Source organism: Chiloscyllium plagiosum, unplaced genomic scaffold (genome assembly GCF_037043375.1).
Source record: "Chiloscyllium plagiosum isolate Xiang-an unplaced genomic scaffold, Cpla_swu_hap1 HiC_scaffold_21, whole genome shotgun sequence".
Lineage (NCBI taxonomy): Eukaryota > Metazoa > Chordata > Chondrichthyes > Orectolobiformes > Hemiscylliidae > Chiloscyllium > Chiloscyllium plagiosum.
In genome coordinates this window covers 100913853-100920507 of record NW_028270159.1, presented here as the reverse complement: position 1 = coordinate 100920507, position 6655 = coordinate 100913853, and the positions used below count along the sequence as shown (strand labels likewise).

Sequence of the window (6655 nt, the reverse complement as noted above, 5' to 3'; positions counted from 1 at the left end):
TGAAAGAGCAGCACTCTGAAAGGTAATGCTTCCGAATAAACCTGTTGGACTATTAGATGTTGCATGATTATTAACCGCATTCAGTGTGTGAAATGAATCATATTTTAATCAACCAGTGAAATGTTCTCGTTTATAGGGAGCAGCCCCTACCATAGAGTGCAGAAGAACAGCTCTGAGACATATATTCACGCTTGGAATAAGCTGTTTCGCTGCAGAATCGATTGAAATAATTCATAATCTTGGGATGGAGCTCTTGATATTTGAGTGGGCAGCGTTATTGCTGGCAGATTCCAGATTCTATTTTAGTTATTTCATGACAATGTTCGAAGCAGCATCACGTCTTCATAATTGGGATTAAACTCATCATTGCAATTAGTTTGTTCACTGACTGAAATGTGAAAAACAGCATCAAAACTGAGCAATGCTCTCACCTCGATCTCCCCAAGGAGCTTCGACTCAATATAAGGCAGCGTCCCTGGGACTGTATCAGCTCAGGATTTTCAAAACGGAGCTTGTCAGCTGCCTGAAGGGACAAATCACCTCGCAGAGAAATGAATCTAACGATTGAACTTTTGGAAATAGTGTTTTACACCATCCTTGCATTTATCGGGATCCCTGGTATGGCATTATGATAAGTGAACTTGTATTAATCTGCTGCTGATACGCTCTTTGCTGTCGTGTCACAAGCTCACTAGCTGGTCAGCATTATTCAGAATCTGGATAATTCACCAGCAATTCACTGAGCAGCATTCTTGGTACAATTCTCTGCTGATAGAGACTCCCAACTTCACTGCTGCTGCTGCTGCATGTTCTGATCTCAGTGTTCTGCCATCTGTTCTGGTTTCATGCGGTTTGAAGGTATGAGGAGTGATCATTCAAATTACTTCTGCAGAAGGGTCTCTGGAAATGTTACATTAAACTCTGCTTTCTCTCCACCAATGTTCCTGACATGCTGAGTAATTTCTGCTTTTGTTATTCAGATGAGGACTTTGGGGAATCTAGAGTGAGGAAGCACAGTCTGAGAATTAGGGCCAGAGTGTTCAGGAGAGATGTTTGTCAGCACTATGACGCACAAAGGTCGGGAAAGTTTGAAACTCTGTTCCAGAAACCGCAATGGAGATCCTGAATTTTAAATCAAAGACAGATTAGTTTTGTTATAACAAAGGAGTTGAAGTATATGCCGCATGAAAAACTAAACAGAAGTTCCTGGAAAAGCTCAGCAGGTCTGGCAGCATCTGTGAAGAGAAATTAAAGTTAACGTTTCAGGTCTGGGGACTCTTCCTCAGAATGAACCTGAAATGTTAATTTTGAGCAACTTCGGTTTGAAGCGTCTGAGTATTGTGAATATGCAGTCTGTTTTGATTCGTAAAGCCTCATCTAATTACCCTCCCTTCTGGAAATTCTCTTCTCCTCAGCCCGTCTGGTCAGGAGATTCAAATCTTGACAGAATGTCCTCCTAATCTCTGTTCCTCGAGACATTTTTCATGTGCAGATGTGTGGAATTCCAGTCTAAACATCACAGTCTGACACTTTTACGTTGTCACTAAAGGAGCTCTGTATGCTCTGATATGCTGCACTTGCACAAGACACTTGGAGCAATCTTGACTGATCATTGGTTTCCCCTTCTGTTGAGGCTCTGATCAGGATTTGGTCCAATGCTACGAGCCGGGGATGACCTGATCTAAGGGGAAAAGGAGAGTATGGTTTATCGACAGTCTAATCGCCAGTGCTATGATTTATTTGGGAACCGGGTTTTTTCATCAGGTTCTGTTTTGGCCAAAATTGGAGCTGAGACATTTAAGAATCTATTACAGATATTCACACAGTTATTTTACAAGTGAACATAATCAAAACCTTCCTTCTGCTTTCTACGGAGGGCTGGTGAGTTCAGTCTTTGTCCACACTCCACAATCTTTAGAGTCATTTGGCACTCAGGTGTGTCTCAGACTCTTAAAATTGCACACTCAGTCTAGAGATTGTGGAGTTTGGACGAAGACTGAACTCATGGCCCCTCACTCAATGAATTTCACTCAATCCCTCCAACTTCCACTCACAGGGTGCGCTGATTTTTGTGGTAAAATCTTATTGTTACTGTCTGGAAAAGGCAGGGGGTTTCTGATCAGTAATTCACCACGTCATTTGGTATTTGTCTTCCACAGTTAATTTGCTGGCAATTGTCATCTTTTCCCGGGGAAAGTGTGATGTTTCCCCTTGCACAACTCGCTATCTGGTGGTCATGGCAGCTGCCGATCTGATGGTCATTATCACTGATATTCTGCTGACGAGTTTTCGCTTTTATTATTATCCTCGGTCTTTCCTGTCCATCACTCCTGTTTGCAGTGTTATTGGGGCCCTGATACGTGCAGCAAGAGACTGTTCTGTCTGGTTCACGGTCACTTTCTCCTTTGACCGATTTGTGACGATTTGTTGTCAGAAGCTGAGAACAAAATATTGCACTGAGAAAACGGCTACTGTGGTCTTAGCAACAACCTGCATCCTGCTCTGTCTGAAAAACACCCCTTTCTACTTTGAATATGAACCTATGATGATAATCAACAATGTGCCATTCTACTGTTATACAAAATCAAGCTACTTCACTGAGACTTGGTGGGTGGCATTAGATTGGCTTGATATGGTTTTAACCCCTTTACTGCCATTTGCTTTGATTCTTTTGTTCAATGCTCTGACAGTCAGACATATTTTAGTGACCAGTCGAGTCCGGAAGAGGCTGAAGGGTGAGAGTATAGGTGAGAATCACAGAGACCCAGAGATGGAGAGCAGAAAGAAGTCTGTAATTTTGCTCTTCACCATTTCTGGAAGCTTCATCCTCCTATGGTTAATCGTTGTCATAGATTTCTTATATTATGCCATCCAAAAAATCCACCCTGATGATTACGCACCTTTTCTGTACCACTTCAGTATTGTTGGTTTTATGCTGCAGAACCTAAGTTGTTGCACAAACACGTTCATTTATGCAGCAACATTGTCTAGATTTAGAGCGGAGATACGTAATGCAGTAAAGTACCTGTTTGAAAAACTTCCTTGCGCTTTCAATAAATAAAAGTCATTCGTGAAGATCACAGTAGATATCTAAGGTTTCCACACGATGCATATCATTTTTAATTCTCACTTGCGGGATGTGTGCGTCACCGGTTCGCTCAAAATTCAATACCCATGCCTACAAAATGCCACTATGAAGGAGTTGTCAGCTGTCGTCTTGAACTGCTGCAATCCGTGTGCTGTAAATAGATTCTCCTCGCCCTGCGGGAGGGAATTTTTGAATCTTGACCCAACGACAGTGAAGGAACGGCAGCATGGTGAAAGATTTGCAGGGGAAGTTGCAGGCAGTGATGTTCCCTTGTATCTGTTGCCCTTGTCCTTCTAGATCGAATTGGCGTGGGCTCGCAAGGTAATGCCTGAGGGTCTTTGGTGACGTTTTACAGTATTCCACGAAGATGGTATATTCTGCTGTTACAGAGCATCCTTGGAAGAGGGACGGGATGTTAGTGGCTGTGGTATCAATGAAGAGGGGTCTGCTTTGTCCTGGATGGTGCCGAGCTTCTTGAGTGTTATTGGATTTGACCCAACAAGGGAAAATGGGGGATATTCGATCACACTCCTCACATAGAGTACTCAGGCCCAGTGCAGGGTCAGTGTTGAACTGGGGACCTGCGAATTCCTCATTGTAGCACAATCCAAAGGAATTGTCTGGGGAAGTGGAATTTCCTCCTGGGTGACGGCTGTCAGCCTGGAACCCTCTGTAAGACTCCAACAAATCAAATGCTTTGGTGGGTTTTGATGAAATTAAATAGAAACGTTCGTCAGAAAATGTTTGACGATTAAATACCTGGTCTCACTGCTCGGTAACAATTCAACAGAGTGTAGACTTATGTCACAAACAGCTACTATGAGCATCTTCGACGTGAAAAATTGCATCATGTGATTACAAGACCAATCTTAACAAATGGCTGGGCTTGCTATTTGTCAGCATCAATCTTCCCAATGCCAATGGGCTGCTACTCTAATGCATTCTCATCAGGCATTTCCTGTCAATGTGTGCAGAGTCCTAATGATGCAACCAACCTCTCATGTTTTGAAAATGATACAAGACTACCTTCTGATGGCCTCCCCTCGCTAGTGCAGTTGGGAGTGGTGCAAGGTGAAAATCCTCATGGATTCAGTCAGTGACGCTGAGAGGGAGTTCACCATCTCACTGCACCATCCAAACTGACAGCATCATCCACAAACAAGTGTACACGCACACACACACACACACACACACACACACACACACACACACACACACACACACACACACACACAGATAGGTCTCCCTCTGATGTGGACTGAAACGTTACTCACAAACTCTTAGATATTCATAGCAAACTCTGTTCCCGTCAACACCTTCATGTTGAAATGTTGTACTATCCAGCCAGAAATTGTCACAAATCTGGAAGTTTTGTCTTCACTGGATTTACGACGTCTTCCATCAGCATTGCACAGAGTGGTAGAGTTTTACACCACGGCAGCAGACCCTTCACACCAACTTATCCATGCTGAGCAGATATCTTAATTTAATCTAGTCTCATTTGCCAGAATATGGCAAATATCCCTCTAAACACTTCCTATTCATATACCCATCCAGATTTAAATGTTGCAATTGTACCAGACTCCACCACTCCCTCTGGCAACTTATTCCACACACGTATCACCCATTGGGTGAAAAAGTTTAAATCTTTCCGCTGTCACCTTAACCCGAAGACCTCTAATTTTGGACTGCCAAAACCTAAAGCAAAGACGTTATCTGTTCATCCTAAACATGCATCTCTTGATTTTTATAAACTTCTATAAGGTCACCCCTCTCCTCCAATGCTCCAGGAAAAACAGACCCAACCTATTGAGACTTTCCAGTAAATACAGTTTATACTCGGTAATGATATCGCTGGATGACAGGTGGGAGTGATGTTTACTGTAGTTGAATACCCAGTAAAAAATCAAATAACTAATGCACTATATGAACTAATCTAAATGCATTGCATTGGTCCATATCTCAGCTGCACCTTGAATCATGAGTGTTTGATAATCAGTAGAGATAGTTTAAACCCAACATTGGCGCCGTTTATTTGCAGTAACAAACGCAGATATTCCTTTCGTGTTTAATTTTTTAAGGACGCCCCAGCCTCTCATCCATATTCAATCAAAAGGAATAAGACAACAGTCGCCTGATAAATGAAGACTTCTGACTACGTAAACCGAGACAGATTGCTCTTTCTATAATATATACAATGCCAAGTTGATCCATCTAGTTTAGGAACTAACGCTGATGGCAACGCCCAGCTAAACTGTCTTTGAGTCAGCACTGCTCTCTTGACCAGTTCTATCTGCTCCAATCTCCCCAGCAATCTCTCACAATTACCCCGCACCTGCATCCACCAATCTTACCACCGACCCTATCCCTAGCCCCGCCTCCTCCATTTACTTCCATTTGGGCGGCACGGCGGCTCAGTGGTTAGCATTGCTGCCTCACAGCACAAGGGTCCCAGGTTCAATTCCAGCCTCGGGCGACTGCCTGTGTGGAGTTTGCACATTCTCTCCATGTCTGCGTGGGTTTCCTCCAGGAGCTCCGGTTTCCTCCTACAATCCAAAGATGTGCAGGTCAGGTGAATTGGCCATGCTAAATTGCTCATAGTATTATGTGCATTAGTCAGGGGTAAATATAGGGGAATGGGTCTGGGTGGGTTGCTCTTCGGAGGGTCGGTGTGGACTTGTTGGGTCGAAGGGCCTGTTTCCACACTGTAGGGAATCTAACCTGATCTCTCATTCCACTTTTCCCTCCACATTCCTGATGCAGTGGTTGTAGTCGAAATTCGACTCTCCTGGTCCTGGGACACTGCCTGACCTGCTGTGCTTTTCCAGCGCCACCCTTTTCCACTCTGACTCTCCAGCATCTGCTGTCCTCACTTTCTCCTCCTTTGACCGATTTGTGACCATTTGTCAGAAGCTGAGAACAAATTGTTACACTGACAAAACTACGACTGTGGTTCTATCAGCAACCTGCACTGCACTCTTCCTGAAAAACATCCCCTTCTACTTTGAATAGGAAACTCGGGTGATCATGAACAATGTGCCATTCCACTGTGAAGTAAAATCAAGCTGATTTACTACGACTTGGTGTGTGGCAATAGGTTGGCCTGATCCGGTTTTAACCTCTTCACCAGCGTTCGCTTTAATTCTGTTGGTCAATGCTCTGACAGTCAGACAGGTTTTAGTGACAAATCGAGTTCGGACGAAGCTGAAGGATGAAAATAAAGAAGATAATCCCAGAGACACAGACATGGAGAGCAGAAGGAGGTATGTGATTTTTGCTCTTCACTATACTTGGGAGGGTCATCCTCCTCTGGTTAATCACTGTTATACATTTCTTCTGTTACGTTATTCATGTAATCAATCCTGTACCACTTCACTGTTAGTGGTTCTATGCAGCAGATGTTATGTTTTTGCAGAAATACATTTATTTATGCTGTAACTTGTGGATTCCCCATCGTAGCATAATCCCAAGGAATTGACCAAGAAAAAGAATTACTCGGTAATTGCTATCAGCTTGCAACCCTCTATACGTCTCAATCAAAATAAATCCTTCGCAGGAGTTTATGGA

General features: G+C 43.4%; 1 protein-coding gene across 1 annotated transcript; it reads left to right on the top strand.

Annotated features, from left to right (window-relative positions):
* Positions 1-551: 551 nt before the first annotated feature.
* Positions 552-3061, top strand: LOC148146547 (putative G protein-coupled receptor 139). Its single transcript, XM_087998645.1, has 2 exons — positions 552-618; positions 2160-3061. The coding sequence occupies exons 1-2, from the start codon at positions 552-554 to the stop codon at positions 3059-3061; spliced, it is 969 nt and encodes a 322-aa protein (XP_087854771.1).
* The last annotated feature ends 3594 nt before the right edge of the window (positions 3062-6655 follow it).